This window comes from Balaenoptera borealis (assembly GCF_965194805.1).
Source record: "Balaenoptera borealis genome assembly, chromosome: 5".
Taxonomy (NCBI): domain Eukaryota; kingdom Metazoa; phylum Chordata; class Mammalia; order Artiodactyla; family Balaenopteridae; genus Balaenoptera; species Balaenoptera borealis.
The window spans coordinates 45,912,698-45,932,743 of record NC_138862.1 but is presented as its reverse complement, the minus strand read 5'-3'; the positions used below and the strand labels follow the sequence as shown (position 1 = coordinate 45,932,743).

Below are 20,046 nucleotides of genomic sequence, written 5' to 3'. Positions count from 1 at the left end.
ATACAAAAATTGGGGTTGGGGAGATACCTGGTCTTTGAGGTTAGTCTTGCGGGCCCGGGAGCTGCTGAAGAACAGGAATGGACGCACTCGCTCGTATCCGTCTCTGCGATGGGAATCTGGTGCGGGCGTCCCTCAGCCTTTCTCTCTAGGCCTCCATAGAAAGAATCCCTGGGCCTGAGCAAAGCCGCCTCCGCAAGTTGGGTGAACGGGTAGCCTCCGGCTCAGCCCAAGCATCAGTGGCGGGTCAGGCGCCGTGGTGCGTGGCGTTCCCCGGGCAACCGCAGGTTCTTCCGGTGCGGAGCCACGCCTCTTCAGAGGCCTCAGCGCGTCAGCCGCAATGCCCCTGTTAAGGGATTGAAGAGCTCCCCCAAATGCCAGAGGCAAAGCGAGGAGTATTGAAGAAGTGTAAGCGAGGTTGAAGGGGTGAACTGCAGCCTCCCAGCGAGGAGCCGCGCTGTCCCCGGTGGAGCATAATGGGAGTTGTAGGCTCGCGCACAGCCTGCTGGGAAGTGTTTGGCGTCCGCGTTGGCTTCGGGCGTTTCTCGCCGCGCGGTCTCTCCGCCCTCTCAGGCAGGTCGGCTCACAGGGAGCGGCGCACCTTGTGGCGCCCAGAGCGCTGAGGAGTCTGCGTCGACGTCGAGCATGGGCGCAGCGTGGTGGCGACAACTGCGGGACCCGACTATGAGCTCTAGGGCGAGAAGTACGCCGGAATTTCCTGGTTGCCCATCGCATCCACCCTTTTCCAGGCTGTTAGGCCTCAGACCCCGGAGTCCTGGAGAAGTAAAACCGTTCATGCGGGCAAGGAGAGGAGATAAACTCACAGGCATTATTCGGCGAAGGAAGTCTGCCTGAACCTGGTTTCTGAGCTGTCTGATCTCCTGAAGAGATTTCCACGAGGCATAATCTCCTGTGATTAGAGTACAGTCCCCAGAATCAAATCGGCAGGAGGTCAGGAATCAGTAGTCCCAATGCTTAAAGTTAGCCACCCTCTTAAATTGCTCTGGGGTATTATAGTAATAGTAAAGGATTTATCTCCTTTGTTAGCCAGGAGTATGAGATTCTTTACCCCCTCCAACTACCTAGTGTTATATTTACTACCCTACCTGTTCTTTGGCCTATCAATTTCGGCCTATTAAGTGGATTAGGAGGGTGAAAAAAGAGACTAGAAGGAATTATATAAAAGTAATAATGGGGGAAAGGCTGTATTTGCATGATCATGGGATGCATTTTATTTTATTTTCCAAATTTTCAAATGCGGTTCTGTTATTTTTACAATGGAAAAAAAAATGTTCCGGGCTAGTGACTCTTGTTGAAAGATGAAAACTAACAAAACACAAAAACAAAAATAACCTATAGTTGCGTCCAAAAGAACTTACTTACCAATGTCCTTGAAGAAATGGAGTAGGGAAATATATTCCGCCTTATTGTGTAGCCTTAGGCCAGTTAACGCTGCTCTATTGTTCAGCTTCTTAACCTTCAAAAAAACACTAAATATCTCATCTGGGGGTTTTGAGGAATAAGTAGGTAACAGAGGTATGTATGTTTGGCACATAGTAGGTGTTCAATAAACAGTTTCCTATCTTCCTTTGTCCTGCAATTTTTATTATATAGGTAAGATTTTTAAATGTGGTCCTTTAACTTCTGACCCTGAATGAATTTACAATGAGGTATTAATTACTTTTCTGTGTGTCTGGGTATTTTGACTCACTTTGATAAAAGTTGGAAGCTAAGTGCTTACAGCCGGATTTTGACATTTTTTTTTTTTTTTTCCTTAGAGCTAAGTAGAAATCTTATGTTTCAGGAAACTTTAGTGTACAGACAATTTTTCCTGTTTGGAGTTGATATTTTCTGCCCCTAGGTTGAGTTCTGTTTTTGCTTAGTACAAAACATTTGGTGAACACTGGAAATGAAATGGAGAGATTGGATATCCAACTTTTCAGTCAATTTAAGCAGATAACATAATTCTTTTTTAAAAATTTTCTAAGTGAATAGTTATCTTAAGGTACATAATTCTCTTACAAAAATTTAGCTAAGTAAATAGTTATCTTAGATAAGTGTAGTTGATGTGTTGGCTTCGTATTATTAGAGATGAAATAGTGGTCATGAAACCCACAATCTACTCAATAATCTAGAAAATGTCAGTTTTGAAACTAACAATCTTAAAAAAAGTAAATATTTCATGTGGTTGAATCTGCTGTTTTGGTGCTTTGCCAATCAAAACAGCTCTCAACAATACACTCAAGGCTCAGCATAAAAATTGGTTTCACTTGATTTAAGAAGTTAGTTTGGGTCTCCTTATTATGAGAATAAGAAGCTTTAAAAATGGTACTTAATTTTATGGAGGCTTCTTAAGATATCTGTATAAGGAAAGAAAGTTTCAAGTACTTTATTACCAGTTTAAATTTCATACTGTCTTTTGGAACTGTGGTAAGAATTATAAAAGGGAGAAGAGTGAGATAAGATGAGTACAGTGCTATTCTGATTAATTCAGGATACTTTTAATGTATTTTCTTACCAGCAACTTTTAAAAAATATAGAAAATCCATGATTGGTAATTTACTGGATGTTTTTGGAATGAATATTGATAGTCTAAAACTGTTGTACATTATGTGTATCTTTCAGTCATCTGCAATTTGTATACAGTACTACCTATGCAATGAACAATTTAATTCACTTGAATCTCACAAAATATTTTGCTGATATAAAATCACTATAAAAATATGTACTAATTATTTATAGTGACTTGTGTGAATTTGTCTTGACCTTAATGATATTATTGTGAAAAATTACAGCTATGATTTTGTCTCCAAAATTACTAATATATGTAAAGAGCATCTAGATTTAATAGACTAAAAGATAAATTACATTAAATATGATCAACACAATACAAATACACTTCAACCACCAGAACTGTAACTTTTATTTGCTAATAGATATTTTAATAAACAGGCTTACTCCATCTGTAAGACCCTGATAATGCCTCTTAGGAAATCATAGAAAAATAAAATACAATAATTAGTAACTTGTACTTTGTACAAAAATCTTATGTTGCTCAGCAGGTAGTTTTGCTAAACACCATATTCTTTCAGCAAATAGATAGATGACATATGTAATGCAATTCACTGCAAACAATCCCTCATTGAAAGCTGAGCATTCTATAACACTATAACTTGTAAGCATGCCAGCATGTGAAAATATACATGGAACATCATAATATTACAGTCGATTTTATAAGATGAAAACAATACCACCTTCAAGTAAGTCTGGACTACTTCACTGTCATAGTGAAGTAGATAATAGGTAGGATTGCAGTTCTATTGTTAACACCCTCTTACTGTGTTTATCTTTCTACCATATTGTGATACAACCAGAAAAAAGAACATAGGCTGTGTAAGGAACCTGAGTGAAAGGCATATATAGAAGCTCTAAATAGTGATGTAATACTAAAGAGAAACAATAATGCAGTGCTGCACTTCCTTATTCTCACAAACAGATCTTTTCCCCTTTTTGCAAGAGTAGATGGGTACAGTGCTAAATCCATAATTAATGATAAATAACTTAATGACAGGTTACAAAGAGATACGTTTTAAAAATCATAGGAAGAGAAAATGTTTTCAGCTGCAGTTTATCATTAGTCAAATATTACTCTATGAGGGACTAAGTCTCAACCTAGACAGTTGTTATCTAGGCATTTAATATAAATGTACTATTTAGTATTTAAATAATAAACTTTTTAGGATTTGTGCTACAAAGATTTTTATAACTTTTTTATTTTGAATACACTGCAACTGTCAAATCTACCATTTAATACTTGATATGGCCATTTAAATATTGAGTTTAATCAAATGCATATTTATATGCACACATATATCTTGATATTTTTGGCTATGCTAAAACATAAAAAAATGGAGAGCGATCTTATTCCATTATTCACAGTCTAATTTTACATCAAATCCAAAGAATAAATATGCACGTATAAATTCCAACACACTGAATTACATACAGCCTATCCAGAAATAAAGCTCCAAGCACAATGAAAAAGTCACATCCTCCCTATAGGATAGAGAGGGCACAATGAAAAAAAAAAAAATATCACCCTTGTGTTTCTCCTAAATGACAGATGTTTTTATATGAAAACAAAACAAAATAAAATATTGTTTTACCAAATGATTAGAGCCTGATTACCTTTATTTATTTATTTTAATTTCAGATGGGGGCTCAAGTCCTCTCAAAATAGTGTTTTGAGAAAATTGACAGCTTGAATATACAATACACATCTTTTAGCATTCAACTAATTTTCATAAGCTTTGAATTAGAATGGCTACAAGATGTTTCTGTCTTTTACACTGTAGTAGACAAAAATAACAAAACATGGGAAGTATCTATGGCATTGAGAAGTCCTCACTTAATCTCTACATTATGGAAAGAGGACTGTTATCAGCATCCTTGGAAAAGCTCAGAATTCAGTTTCAGGTCTTACAAATAAGATGTCTCAAAAATATTTAGTAAAATGGCTTTAATATATTTTATACAATAGGTCTTTTTCCTGTGGTGTATTACACACAAATCCCCATTGACTATGTTTATATATGCACATATGTGTGTGTGTGTGTGTGTGTGTGTGTGTGTGTGTTCCCCCTTTCCAACTACTTACACATCTCTCCTTCAGCCTATACCTGCTTTCCACTCCCTATATGGACTTTTATTTCCTCTTGGTAAAGTAAGACTACTCACACAGTAACATCCTTCCCTTTCTACCACAAATCTACCAACCTATCTGCATATTACACACTCTGCCTTCCCTCCCATTGTAGTTCTGTCTCCTCCTATCAAAAACTAACCTTCCAACTTATGCTATGAATCCTAACCCTTCTACTTCTCAAAGCCTTTTTTAATTAAATTCTCGCTTGCATAATCAGTTTTCCCCTTTCTACCAGATCATTCTCATTCAGATATAAATATTCCCTAGCATCCTTTCTCTAAACACACACACACACACACACACACACACACACACACACACACCTTTCTTGACCCCACATCTACTTCCAGCTACTCAGCTACTGCCCTGTTCCTCTTGCTTTCTTATGGTAAAACTTCTTGAAAGAGTTGTTTATAGATACTGACTACACCTTCTTTTCTAAAGTATCTTCTCAATCCACTTCAATCAGGCTTTGACTTCACTACTTCATAGAGACTGCCCTTGTCAAAATCATCAGTAACTTCCATGTTGCCAAGCCCAACGGCCATTTCTTTACTTTAAACTTGGCTTAATGCATTTAATACAGATGGCCAACTGATTTTTTTGTTCTCTACCTTACCTTACACTCCTCAGGGTCCTCTGCTGGTTTCTAATTCTCCACCTAACTTCTACATTGACATGCCCCGGATCTCAATCAAGGCCTACTTCTCTATCTTACAGGCTTTTCCCAGGTGATTTAAAAACATTAAATACCATATATATATTGATGGCTTCTAAATCTTGATGTCTAGCCCTGATCGCTCCTTGGAACTCTTATATACAACTGTCTGCTCGATATCTCCATTTGAATATCTAACAGGCATCTCAGGCATTACATGGCTAAAACCAAACTCCTGATTTTTTTCCCTCCAAACCTGCTTCTCCTGCACCACCACTGACTACATTTCCTATTTTTCAAATGTAGAATTTATCTTCAATTTTTCTCTCTTCATCCCTCAGGGCCAATCCATTAGCAAGCCCTGTCTTCAAACATACCCGACATCCATCCACTTCTCTCCATCTTCACTACTTCTTCTCTAACAAAAGCCACCTTTTTTTTTCTTTTTTGCTTAAACTACTGTAGTAGCCTCATAAATATTCTTTGACCCCCCATCTCATTTTTGCCTCTCTCTGGCTCATCAACTGTGTACCAAGCACACTGTTCTCTCTACCCTCAAACACTCTAAACTCTCACACATTAAACTATTCCTTCTGCCTGGAATTCCCCCAGATTTTCTCATGACTGGTTCCTTCATGCTTTTCATACATTGGCTTAAATATCACATCCTCAGAGAAGACTTCCCTTACCACTTAATGTAAAGAAGCCACGGTCATGCTATGTAACAATATTAATTTAATTTTCAGCATAGCACTTATCAGTACTTCTTCATTGTGTGTCTTTACCACTAGAAGGTCAATTCCATGAGACAGGGGCTTTTGCTTGTCTTGGTCGCTTTGTGTCCTCTGTGTTGAGAATAGGACACTTGTACAAGATAATGTTTAGTAAGCATTAGTTAATGAATGAATGGACTTACGGATAAATATACATTTAAAGTAAATCAGTATATATGTATATATACTATTTTTAAAATTAGGAATTATACAGTTTTGGACTAGCAAACACACTTGATTTAATTGTGTTTGTTTGTTTATTATATCTGTTCCCCATAGTGTAAATAGCTTTAACTGGACAAATCATAATTTTTTTGTTGTTGCTATTCTTTATATTAAAATACAGACACCTAACTATTTCATTTAATGGTAGAGTGATCAAAGTTGTGAGGTGGGAGAGGGAATGTTTTGCTTCCTGAAAGGAATTTTTGGAGACTCCAAAGAAAATAAGCAATTGATGCAAAAATGGAATGGCTTTTCACCTTTGTTTGAAGTATCCCATTTGGTGAAATTTAAAAATTGAATAAACAGTAAACAGTGGAAAAGTAACTATAAAAATATATGTTCACTACAGTACTTTGAATATACAAAGTCAAATGGAGGACTTTCTTTTTGTATTTCCATTCATGAGAAAGTAAAAGACTTTGCTCTTTCCAGAAGACTTTATGGAATATATGACCGGTATTAGATAAGAGCAGTAGCTTCAAAAATAATAATTTCTAACCACTATGTTATGGATTTTAGCTGCAACTTCTCTGAGAATTGGAAGGTTACAAACAATATTAGAGAGACTGAATGGAAATATATAAAGCAGTCCTTTTTTTTTTTAATACTTAAAACAACTGAAAAGAGAAGGCAATCTCCTTGAAAGAATATAAGCATTTAGAGATCATAAGATATAATGTACAACTAATATGTAGGTACTGTATTTTTTAAACATTTAAGACTGTGTAAAATTTATGTATCTGTATAAAAGCATAAATTGATTCAAAAAGACTACCCTTTCAACTCAATTATTTTTACCTGCATCTTATATATACAGTTTTTACATTTAATAAAGCAGAAGGAAAAACTCTTTATTAATAGGAGTGATATGTATTAAGTGCTTTGACAGTCTAATATTCAATTTTTGGGAGGCAAATTCTTAATTATATATGTCTTAGAAATCAAAAGAATTATTAGTATGGAAATGTTAATAATTGTGATCATTCAGGCTATTAATATACTTTAAAAAAATAAATTTAAATTTTTGATATTTTGGTAAGATTTCTTCCTAATTTTATACAGCAATACATATTTTAACAAATATTAGTGGACTTATTTATATTAGAGATTCTCATCCTCAAAACACATTTCAGCTTCAAAATTACCAGTAAGAGTAACATGACATAATTTTCAAACAGTTTTCTATTAATTTTTTGTTTTTTTTTTAATGAGGTAATTAATAGTTTTAACACAAACTCCTCTTTGTATTACCTTTTGGCCTTTTCCTCAGTTTTAATGGAACTTGGTCCATTTTCATGTTCTGCATTCATGTTCTGCCTCTGATTTTTTAAAAAATAAGGTTATTTTAGAAGGTATAACTAACATTTTAGGAAACATAGACTGTTAATTATCAATTATTCCATCAAAAGTCAAAATTAAGCTGTCGAAGTTTATACTGCATACAAAATTAACCTAAATATAGTTTGTGAAAAATGTGCAAAGTTATTCAAATTTCCAATGACACAATCTAACGATGAAGTATGATTGACAAAATTATTAATAATGTATCATAAATAAAGCACATATAGTAATCTTTAAAGTCCAGTGTTACCCATATTCATGTTTGTTAGGAATGCTCAGGTATTGTGCCCCACCAAAAAAAAAAAAATGCCCCCGTCTCACATTTTGATTTTTTTCTCTTGGAGGCCTAAAACACGTAAAATTATATGAAAACTCCATATCTGTAAGAAGAAAATGAGATTTTTGCATTGTATAAATATATTAATACAATTTTCTTTAAATACATATATATGGCATAGGGAGAACAACATCACATTAAAGCAAATTAAAAACTTCCATGACAAACACTTATGCAAGTTAAACCTTATTTTCCAAGCAGCGCAGAAATTTTAAAAAGCCTCAGTCACTGTTTATTTTTATATTGTCCATGAATATTATTATTATATTGTCAGTATTGTTTTAAAGATACTTTTGAAGATATTGCAATAATAGCTCTAGATAAAATACCAATGGATTTTCAAACAAATTGGTTTTAACAATGCTCACATCAATCACATCAACATAAAATAGCTTGTTCAGTTACAAGTCTGTTATCAAATGAGTGGTCATTAATTTTGTCATAGAGCTTCTAAAGACAACAATTTTAAGCAGATTTATTTAAGCAGTACTATGTGGCAATAAATAAAACATGCACAGTTAAGTAAAAACTTCATTACAACTTAAAAAATGATAATACTGGGTAAATAATTCTAAAAAGAGCAACAGTTACTACTTTGAAAAATGAACTAATATAATTAATTATGTTCTGGCTTCTCTCTGAGTGAAGATGTGTTTACGTGAAAAGTTTAGAAAAACAATTTCTATCTAAATACATAGATTTCATTCTACAAATTACTAAATGTGGAAGAGAGACTTTTAATTTATTATAAAAGCAATACAAGAGGACATTTTAAATTAGGTAAAAATCTTGAAAGTGTATTGTTTATTCATCTTTATGATTTAGCACTATTCACTCCATCTATCAGGATTTCAAAAAGTTAAATGATATTTGGTCTTTCAAGAACAAAGGCAAATTAAGACTGTTCTAAGGATGATGATCTATAAACAGAAAAACTTGTATAGTAATGTTCACATCAATTTTGCTTGCCATGAAAGCTCATATTTAACTAATGAAAACAAGGACATCTATCTGCAAAGTTAATAATGCCTAACTGAATATAAAATTTGATTTAGATATATGAAAAATGAAGGTTCTCCTGTCCTTGGAGTTTTCTTTAAAATAATGTATTATTTTGGAATAAAAATAGTTCTCCCTTCAATCTCTCTCTAATGAGATGGAGACTCCTATGCTAACTAAATTAGAATCCTGAAGTAGGGTTGTCCTTTTATTATTTTGTTGAACACCTTAAAGTCATATCTCAGTTGTTCTGATTTACAGTTTGAGTTGATAACATTATCTTAACCAACAGTAAGTTTATCATGACAAATTAAAGATTAGCCAGAGGTTACAAATATTGGAGGAATATGGATAAGAACAGAGCTTTACTTGAGAGGAGATTTTCACTAATTCTTGTACTTTTCTACAACTCCCAGGAAATTGTGTTATTAATCTGTACTTTATTTTCTAATCGAAAGTAGATACCACATCTTTATATCATTACATTTAAAAGAGATCTTTCATCGCTTTTTATATACTTAAGGATGAATTAGGTCTAAAAGGTAGTGGAATTCTTCTTTGAGATCTTCCCCTTTAAATGAAATAAATCAAAAATTCCCTTAAGAATATAGAGATTTGGTATTCTGATAAACTAGTGTGGAAATTCAAGTAAGAATCTTCTTTATTTTGTTTAGAAAGAAACTTTGCTTTCAACGGATAAGTGCAAAAGTGTAATAAAATGGAAGTGCCTTGGTAGCATTAAGAGAAATACAACACTTTGTATTTGCCAGGTTCTTTTCCAAAAGATGAAGTTTATTTTTTAGTAGTGCTTTGCTATCCATCGTAATTGAAAAGTTTACTTTTAATATTTTTGTATCACTTTTAAATACAATAATTTTGAATCAATACTGATATGCTAAAATAGACTTTTAAATCTATTCTAATATCCCAAAAAAGCCAATGCCAACCAGGTTATTGTTAACTTCTTTTGAATTAAGAGCAAAGAACCTAAGTCTTCCAATTAAGATGTAAATATTCTTTTTTAAACATTTTATTTAAATCCATCATTAATTTGAAATTGGATATAATTATTAGTCAGAAGAAAGAGGATTAGTTAAAACTACATTTTGATGACTTGCATCTTCTTCTGGATCTTTTGGCCTTTTCCCCCCAGGAGACATGTATATCACGTCACATCCTCTTACAACAAAAAAAATATATTTTATCCTCAGAAATCTTTGTAACACTTGTCTAATACTTATCTTTTTAAGGGAATAGTAAGAGAAAGATGGGGTATTTATTCTTCTGGAATATAAGATTTTTCTTTTCCTTTATTTCATCTAGTAATATATGCGCTCTGGTCATGAGTAATCATCTCTTTCCTTTGTTAAATATATCATGTTTGAAAGAATTTTATGCAATCATTTCAGCTGTATACTAATTATTACATTTGCTAAGGCCAGTGAATTGGCTTGGGCAAGAGATTACTGCAGAATTGTTTTTGAAAAATGGCTGATGTTTTCTAACTGGAAGTACCTTTGAGGTAGTGAGTCTACACCTGAACTGAAAAGTATGCCACTGGACAATAGAAGTATGTGACTCCTGAAGAGGATCAGCTGTTAACAAGAGAGATTCTCTTAGAGAATCCAGCAAGTGTGCTCCCTTCTGCCAGAGGAAGTGTGGAGTGTTCTATGGAAAATTTGAGGTCCAAAATAATTCTTTCCATAGGGCAAGGTTTTATTTATTCAATGTATTTTTGTTCTGTGGAAAGGACTAACCCTTAGTGACATGGCAATCACAGCAAACATAGCAAATAGGCTCTAACCTCTAAGTTTTAAGCTTAATAGTTAACTTGAACGTAAGGAGACTACAGTCAAACTCATCTTTGCCATAAAATTTTATGCATGTAGGAGACACCTTATAGATATTTGTTAAAATGAACTAAGGTTTACACTACCTTTATTGAACATTATTATAAAAAATTGAAAATCTGTTGTAAATATTGATCATAAAAACCAAAAGCTGGATGACTTCAGTGCCCAGTGTTCTAATGGAAGAATACCATCAATTTGACCCAGTGTGCTCCTCTACCTTTTGGAGTCTTCATATAAAAAGCACTAAAATATTTTTGGATCGAAAGTTAATATGAGTCTTTGATACTTAATGGAATTTGAACTTGGAAAAGTTAAGTTGATGATACTAAAAGAAGTGATTACCTCTTCTAATCTCTTTGTTATATAAAGACATGTACAACAACTGTGAGTTGATAAAAACAGTTTTTGATTCATAAAATATTAATTTCTTTTAAATTAATAACACATTTCCCTAGCTAAAGCAGTAGGAAAGGATCATCTTCATCCACTTTGAAATTACTTTCCAAAGCACTTAATTTCCAGTTAATGAAAAGCCAGAATTCATACCCTCTGTATGTGTAAATGCTCCCATTAATGTGGTAGGACCCAAAATACCTAGTATTGGTGAACATTTTGAGATAAGAGATTTAACTGACTGCTTTACAGAGTAGAAATTTGGTAGGGAAAGACATAAAAATGGCTTTTTAAGAAAATTGTGGTTGGGAGATAGGTAATGTAATTCATTCTTAACCACATCTTCAGAAGATCTCCTGTAAAGACTGATTTTCAAGGATTAAATTTGGATTTGTTTTCCATTCATGGGCTGAGTTGGGCCTTAAAGCTGTGGCTGGAAAATTTTTTTTTTCAGGTATTTAGTTGGATAGATTTTAAAGAGTAATACAGAGTGAAATAAGATAAATCTGTCTTGATTATGGCATGCATAACTTATTTATCAAGTTATAACTCAGTGCAAAAGTGCTGTAATTCTTGATTCTTGTTAAGCCAAGAGCTTTGCAACTTCTGATGGCTTTTTTAGTGTAATGATTTACATATCTAATCTCTCTTCTTGATTGTACATTGTTTTTACATTTTTTCCCAATTATGTCTTATATATACTATGAGATAATGAGTTGACTATAGACTGGAAACTGACCACATAGAAAATTTAAACAAATGGTGCCTTCAGCTGTCTGATTTTCAAAATCTAAAAAGCCCCTCAGTAGTATAGACTAGGAAATTTAAAATAAAGCAGGTACATGACTATATATGCATATTTTAGTTATTAAAGATTATTTTTGGAAGCTTGTGATTTATGGAAGTTACTCATTTTCTTTCTATCATTACATTCTATGTTATGAATATTAAACAGCTTTAATTACTAAATATGTGCACTAGTAAATCTCAAACTATTTCATGTAAAATTTTCAAATCTGTGATTGGTAGGCAGTAAAGAAATAGATATACTTATTTTTTAATGTTTCTGTTTAATCTTGCATACCTTTCTCTGACCATGATGAGGTTCAAATTTACACTAAAGATTATCATGCTTACAGTTGCAAAAAATATAAATGTAATATAAATGTAAATTTTAAAGAGGATTGGGGGTAAGAGACAAAGTGAAAAGGCAGTTTTATAATACTACAGAAAGATGTTTGGGAAGGAAAAAAAAGTATGAATTAACCAGATATAGAATAGGATCATTGGATTTTTGAAGAAAAAAATTCTTAACAGAGAATTTAAATCTTGCAAGCACTGAATGCCCATCCCATAGAAGTTTAAATACTTTATAGAATTTATTTCATCAAAGTATACAGATGTTGCTGACAGAGTCCTATGGAAGACCATAATTATTCTATTCCTTATTTTCTAAATATGTTTTTTGTTGTATTATAAAAATAAATATATATATGATTAATAAATTTAATCTGCTTTACATCTGTTCTTATTTAATATATATTTGAAGATAAGTAAATATGGAAATTTTATATTTCCTCTAAATGTATCCAGATTTGTGTAAATGTATCAAGCAAACTGCAGACAGTCTGTGAGGGATGCATGACCATGCAGGTGATGGCTGGAAAATGTTGCTAGCTATTTCTGACACACTTACTTAAAAAGTGATGGATTTCCCACTTTTTTCTTTTTTATTGTACTTTAAGGAATACTTTAAAGACTCTTCCTTCTAGCTCTCTCTGTTTTTTTTTGGAATGAGAAAATTTTAGCTGTGGTAGGCAAAAATCAGAAGATAAATCAACAAAAGAAAATATGTGGAAGGGTCTAGTCTAATGGGACAATCAACAAATCTTAAAATAGGAAAAAAGAAAAATCGAGACTCCTTTCATAGCAAGAAAACTACTATCACCAAAAAATGTAATTTAGGTAGGAACTTGAGGATGTGGGTAGGGCACCTTTATCTGTGAGATCAAATAAAACTTAATTTTTACATTAAATCAGCATCTTCAGACAACCTGCTCTTTTTTTTCTCTTAAGACATTCTCACTACTCTTCCACCTAGCACAGCAGTCATTTTTTTTAGTTTCACAGGGAACAGCTGATTTTATAATTGAATTTGTTCATACGACATTACTGTTTTGATAAGCTGACTCAGCTTAATTCAATGAAAAGTATATTTGCCTGTTTTTGCAGCCTCCAGAAGATTATGGCAACAACACACCTTAGCTGTGTTTACATTTTTATGTTACTGTATCAAGGACTCAGGTTACACACAATTCATATATGCTCACGTGCTAGATCCGTTTATACCCGCTTTGGTGCACGCAACGGCATACTTGTCTCTTGGGAGGTTTGGAAAACAGCTCAGCATGTTCGTGTAACTTATTTTTACGAACAAAACATAAAAATTCTTAAACTTGCAAAATGTACCAATATTAGACAGCTCGATGTGTTTATTTTCTTGGGCCACCATATAACTATCATAAAATTCTGTTTAAGTTAAAATCTTTTTACGTTTAATCTAAGGCTATAATCGTAGATCTTTTATTCAAAGCAATTCTGCTGAGAATAATTAATTTTCTTAATGCTTTGATAATTACTCTTGCAAACTTGTGAAGATGAACCAAGGAAACAGTCATGGATTTATTCCATGCTTCACTCTATTTATAGCCTTTAGAGCAATGGACTCACTCTTGGTCTTTCCAGGGGTGATCGTCATAAGGTAGCAGAGAAATATACTGTAGTTAGTAAAAAATTAGAGGGGAAAGCCTCTAAACTACCACCTACTACGAAATATGTAGGACACTATAAAGTTAATTTTAAAAAAAGACAAACCAAGGCTTAAGAAGTTTTAAAAGCACAGTATGTTTCTCCCTCACCCTCCCTGATAACTTCCTTCTCACCACAGTCACACTTGACAAGAATTCACTACAAGAAATCATTGGTCTTTTCTGCAAATAATTCTAACAACATCAGGCCTCGACAGGTAAAGTATTGTAGGACAGAGTAACGATATGACCCACAGAGTTGAATATAATTATCTAAAAAATAAATATTCATGTCAGTTTGGAAGCTACTTGATCACAAAACATGAAAGAAAGGTCAACTCTTTCTTTTTAATCTACCATCAAACTCTAAATACATCATTAACCCCAAATTCCTTTGGGTTAAGTCCTTGAACACTTCCGAAATACAATTATACAAAGTTACACATCCATGCTGAGTTATTTGCCATTGTGTAATGATAATCTGCAGTGGGCCAGGGTTTTTTTTGCAGGTTATTCAGAGAGGAGCTATGGTGAGTGATTTTTAAATCCAGGTTGGAAGCATAAACAAAGGGTGTGTGCCCGTAGTCTGACAGGAGACTGCAGTTTGTGAAGCGATGTTTGGAGAATCAGAAGAGAGGGTAGTAGAGAGGATATCTTTCATTTTAGAAATGCTGAGGCACAAAACACAGGTGCTTGTAGTACTTTCATACATGAAATCCCTTCTCCTGTATGTGCATCATGTGTAAACGTAAAGTCTGTATACTGCTGACTATTCGTCTCTGGTGTCCAATGAGTATGACTCCAATTCTTCTAATATCACTGTGAGAGATTGAGAGAGAAAGAGAGAGAGAGAGAGAGAGAGAGAGAATATGAACATTTAGATCTGGTAAGTATGACAGAGAGGAAATGAACATTTAGATATGGTAAATGTGCCCCATGTCAGATTTGCCAAAAATTGTATACCTGGTAAAATGAGAGTTTAAGCAGAGATATAAATGAACAACAGGAGTTCGTTACCTTTTTCTTTACCCTGGTGCCAGAGAATGCGTCAGGTCAACCTCAGATTTAAGGGTACAAAGAATTCAGGTACCGATGTAATGTTCAGATATTTCATAAGCCCAAGGATTTTATGTAATTATATAAATTTTCAACAGTATTAGTAAAATAGCATGTAGGATAGAAAGTATAATGTGGACTCCATTTTAATTGTCATGGTCTTTCAATAATCTGAAAAAATGCCATTGTATTATGTTGAACAGTATGAAATTGCCAATACTATTTTACAACAATGGCAATTTCATATGGCTTCACCTACTAGTTTTAGTATCTTTCTTTTAATCACATGTTGAGCATTTTCACTACACCCATGAAAGGATAGCATTTGAGAAAGTGGAAAAATGCTGGACCATTATAACATAGAGAAAAAGCTCTGAGATAACATAATATTGTATTATTACAATTATTACATTTGATGAAAGTTATAGGAATTGATTTAGTATACATAAGTCAAAAATAATTTGCTAAGGTAAAACTATGTTGATGTAAAGTCTATGATGTGAACAAGAGTAATATGCATTTTAGAAAGCATTTAAAATTTTAAATCGTTTTTTGAATTAAATATATTCTTTCAAAGGAAAATAGTTAAAAGTGTAATGCCCAACTTTCACTAGAATGATCGACAGAAATGGTGAGGAAAGATGTGGAAACACCATCCTAGTATTAGGGAAGGAAGTTTAACCATGGTGTTCTTGATACAGTATTTGAATTTATAATCTCCTGAGTGGAGCATCTAAATATAGTAATAAACATAGCACCACTTACTCAATGCTCATTCTTGAAATGAGGTCAAAAGTTGTAAACCCTGCTGCCACGAAGTTATTCTTATATTGCCCCATCTTTATAGAATCCAGCCAGTCACCAACTGTCACAAACAAAGGATATTCGGGAACTTCACCAGGGGAGTCTGGCATTCTACAAGGAAAAAACAAACAAACAAGCATGGAGACCATTTAAAAGCCAGATAAAGCAAAAAATACCCAACTTTATTTTTAAATTTTACAGTATTCTTACATCAAATGTTTTCATCCTCCATAGAAAACTAGAGATTTAAAATTTTTCCATCATATTCAAATCAGCCACTTATACCTGGTCAGTTTCACTTGTCAGTTTCTTTTGTCTTTTCCTGCTTTTTGCCACTACTAGGTCTTACACTTGATGTATCTTGAGAAAACCCACATCTTGCTAACTTCTGTTTACTTTTTTCTCTTGCATGAAATTCTGTTTTCAAATTTGAGGAATACCCCAAAAGAAAGTAACTAGCCACAGGCTATTCACTCATACGCTTTCTGACCTGCCACTGAATCTATGCCCTTTGGCCTTTTTCATATTTAAAAATTTTTTTTTAATTTATTTTTGGCCGCGTTGGGTCATCATTGCTGCGCGCGGGCTTTCTCTAGTTGTGGTGAGCGGGGGCTACTCTTCGTTGCAGTGCGCAGGCTTCTCATTGTGGTGGCTTCTCTTGTTGAGGAGCACGGGCACTAGGCGGGCGGGCTTCAGTAGTTGCAGCACGTGGGCTCTAGAGCGCAGGCTCAGTAGTTGTGGCGCACAGGCTTAGTTGCTTTGCGGCATGTGGGATCTTCCCAGACCAGGGATCGAGCCCATGTCCCCTGAATTGGCAGGCAGATTCTTAACCACTGCGCCACCAGGGAAGTCCCCTTTTTCACATTTGCTATGATAGCCCCTTCTTTTTTTTATGGTGAATTCATTGATCAAGGCTCCATTTATTTGTCCTCAAACATTCAACAAGAATTTATTATTTATTAAAAAGTAATTTCTGCTGTCATAGAGCTCAACTGCATGAATAAGATTTACATACATCCAAGTATAGGGTAATACAGCCCAAAGCACAGATATTAATAAAGCACAAAACTAAAGCAAAATCAATGCAAGCTTGGGTTAACAAGAAAAAGGAATCTGTCATTGATGGTTCTTAAAGTAAGTGATACAGGGCTTCCCTGGTGGCGCAGTGGTTGAGAATCTGCCTGCCAATGCAGGGGACACGGGTTCGAGCCCTGGTCTGGGAAGATCCCACATGCCGCGGAGCAACTAAGCCTGTGCGCCACAACTACTGAGCCTGCGCGTCTGGAGCCTGTGCTCCGCAACAAGAGAGGCCGCGACAGTGAGAGGCCCGCGCACCGCGATGAAGAGTGGCCCCCGTTTGCCACAACTAGAGGAAGCCCTCGCACAGAAACGAAGACCCAACACAGCCAAAAAATAAATAAATAAATAAATAAATAATTAAAAAAAAAAAAAAAGTAAGTGATACAGAAATCTGTATTTCTGTTCCTAAGATCTGATGCAGAAGGGCATTCCAGTTGGGGATATTTTTGTAGTTTTAATATAAAGATAATATAAAGGTATTATTTTGAAAAGGCTAGTGCATGTGTGAATATACAGACATAGATACATATAGGTATATCACCAGGACTCGGGTCTTTAGGAGCACAAAAGCCAGAGACGCACATAACACATGGGCATACAAGTTGCACACTGTATGACTCCTGAAGACCCTGAAAGACGCCCCTTGGAATTGTTTAGGACAAAGTCCCTACTAAAGACCTAAAATTCATTTCTTCAGTTTTTCTTTGATTCTACATTGACTTCTACTTTTCTAAACTGGATTCTAGTTGAAGGTGGACGGGGGGGGGGGTGAAGAAGGATGACAGGGAAATCCAGGGATTATTGCTCTTTCTATATAATTGAAATTTGCATAAACTAAATGCATGTATCTTGTGATTATACTGTAGTCTATATGGAGTCTGGTTACTCTTCACAGTGACTTGTGTCCTTTTTACCACGACTCAATTCTGTTACCATTATTTCCTATTTTGGAGGCTGTAAAGCCACATTTTATTTTCCTGTACTAAAAACTGCAATGCTATTTGATTATGGGCTGTTTCATTCTAATTAGTATCAGAATGATTCATGATTTGACCCTAAACAAAGTTTAGTTATGTTCAAAGGTTGAAAAGCTATCATGGCATCTACCAATAAACACTTTAACGGTTGCTATATTTCTTAGTTCCCTAGGGGTGTTTATATTAATAAGAATTATCAAATAAATAAAAGTTCATATATCAATAAAAACAATAAAGTTCTCCATGGCAAACAGAGTTAAACAGGGTTTTTAATTGTGGAGTTTTTTAGAGTCTTCACTATCCTAATGTGCAGTATGAATACATAAGAGGATTCAAAATAGCTTCTGCACTATTTTCCTAAATTATCTGACCAGTTTCCTACAGAACATACTTTAGGAAATAGTGCTGTAGTAAGTTCACTGACCAAGTTTAAATATCAAAATGCCCAGGGTATCCTTATTGCTTATTAACATAAATAAAACAATATACATTAGGAAGCTGAATGTCCTATTTCAAAACACTGTGGCTCTCATGTCTTTTAATTACTTGTCTGAGAAATCTGTTGAAACTGAACCAAACTAAAAGGATCTGTTTAGGTGACTTTCCCTTCATACTCCTATGCCATTCTTATGCACAGACATAGTCAAATAACTTCCACTTCTCTCTCCTGAGATAATGCTGGAATAACTCTTGAGCTTTCACAATTCATATAATTGGTGAGTGGAAATGTAATTTGCTAATTTTATGTCCTTAGTATAGAAAGGTCATGGAAGGACATTCTGTATGCCAAACGACTTTAATGGCCTATTTCTCTGTTGAAAAGCATCCACTATTTGCTCCTAGAATGTTTCAATACCATAATTCCCTTTCTCTCCACACATCTTTAGTAACCTAGTTACTCTTTGGCCTTTACACCACCGCACTGACAGTTGATTTAGGAAGGTCAGCATTCCCTCATTGTTCACAGCCACTGTGCAATAACTTTTCTTTCACCTTATAACGAAGTTGAAAAATGCTGCTATTTTCTGGCTTTGAGGGTTGGGTGCCATCACCCTCACATGAATTCTCTGGAATATTACCTAATAAACAATAAATGCCCTTTCTTATCAACCATGTACAATGATAAATTCAGTCTGCTATTTGCTGAGCATGTAGAAATTTCTGCTATTTGGTGATTAGTGGGAGCTTCGCACCTGAGAAATGTCTTTACAGCAAAACCTCACATAAAAAAAGTACATATTGTAGAAGTTCAAAGGTCTACTACTTTCCTCAGAAAAATGAGGAGGGGGTAGAATTAGGAAATTCTTCCAGGTATTAATTATGGTCAATTTAGATTAGAGAAAGGGCTGCGGTAGAGCTAGAATAGGTAATAGTACAGTTTAAGGTGCAATAAACACATACTCTCAATATATCTAAATATGTGAAAATGAATAGCACTTATAGAGCCAAGAAGTCTGGATTCTAATGAGCCCTTTGAGTTCATAATAGTATTAGTATTTTAATTTAGAAAGTTCTTAGGTTACCAGTAGGTATCAAAACTGCCATTAAAAAGCAGGAAGGTTTTTATCCTCAAAAGTTTTCCATATTTTATATTCATAATGTAAATATAAAAGTAAGAGACCTATTAAAAATGATTCAAGAAAGGTTGTACTTTGAGAAACACTATTCCAAGGTAGGATCTTGTTTGTTTATTTATTTATTTATTTATTTATTTATTTATGGATCTTGTTTTAATATGAAACTATCACATGCTTGAAGGCTTTTCTCCCCTTACCACTCTAACATAACTTCTTTCTAGCTCTTACATTTATATATGGTTAGCAAAACTGTACAGATAGGGTCCATTCTATTCTGTATTGCTTTTATTTCACATACTGATGAATATTTTCTATATGTCAGTGGTCTTCATAACTAATATTCAAGTGAGTGTATAGTATTCTGTATGTTGATGCTTAATAATTTGTTAATTCCCTGAGTCAGACTCTTAAATTGCTAGCAACCTTATTAAATTTATTACAGATGATTATATAATCATAGAACA

At 34.2% G+C, this 20,046-nt stretch overlaps 2 protein-coding genes across 16 annotated transcripts in view; both read right to left on the bottom strand.

Annotated features, from left to right (window-relative positions):
- Window positions 1-4,836, bottom strand: part of ARL6 (ARF like GTPase 6) — a 63,986-nt gene extending 59,150 nt beyond the window's left edge. For 8 of the 15 annotated variants that reach the window (XM_082392231.1, XM_082392230.1, XM_082392221.1 and 5 more), the window contains exon 1: window positions 28-4,831. The gene's annotated coding sequence lies outside the window, so the exon portion shown is untranslated. Of the gene's footprint in view, window positions 1-27 lie in introns of all 15 variants that reach the window. The other 7 variants (XM_082392217.1, XM_082392227.1, XM_082392225.1 and 4 more) reach the window with 3 other exon arrangements.
- Window positions 4,837-20,046, bottom strand: part of EPHA6 (EPH receptor A6) — an 851,091-nt gene continuing 835,881 nt past the window's right edge. The window contains exons 19-20 of the mRNA XM_082392247.1: window positions 15,910-16,059; window positions 4,837-14,907 (exon numbers count right to left, since the gene is read on the bottom strand). Of these exons, the coding sequence (XP_082248373.1) occupies window positions 14,793-14,907; window positions 15,910-16,059 (265 nt within the window). The 3' untranslated portion in view covers window positions 4,837-14,792. The remainder of the gene's footprint in view (window positions 14,908-15,909; window positions 16,060-20,046) is intronic.